Here is a 306-nt window from a genome sequence, read left to right on the forward strand (position 1 = left end):
CTCTCCACATGCCACACTGTAATGCTTTGATGTCATCAGTGTTGCGTACGCGTAAAAAAGTACATACTCTCAGGTGTGTGTTCTTCTGCCTTCAGCGAGTCGCGAACTTGAACCAACGCCTCGAGACTCGCCTTCAGAAGCTCCGTCGTGGCCTCCTGCGCCGCGGCCATTCTGTTCAGCTGAGCCTCTTGCCTCAACAGAAGAAGGTCCGTCAGGCTCTACGACGAAAATTTTCCAGTAATGCATGTGTTTGTCATATCTTAAGCTGCATGTTTATTTGTGTGTGAATGCGTGTGCATTTGTAAC

General features: G+C 49.0%; 1 protein-coding gene across 1 annotated transcript in view; it reads right to left on the reverse strand.

Moving 5' to 3' along the window:
* Positions 1-306, reverse strand: part of LOC119590554 — a gene marked incomplete in the record, with an annotated part of 6793 nt that overhangs the window by 3619 nt on the left and 2868 nt on the right. The window contains 1 exon segment of the mRNA XM_037939210.1: positions 68-218. Within this exon segment, the coding sequence (XP_037795138.1) occupies positions 68-218 (151 nt within the window).

This window comes from Penaeus monodon, chromosome 27, assembly GCF_015228065.2.
Source record: "Penaeus monodon isolate SGIC_2016 chromosome 27, NSTDA_Pmon_1, whole genome shotgun sequence".
Lineage (NCBI taxonomy): Eukaryota > Metazoa > Arthropoda > Malacostraca > Decapoda > Penaeidae > Penaeus > Penaeus monodon.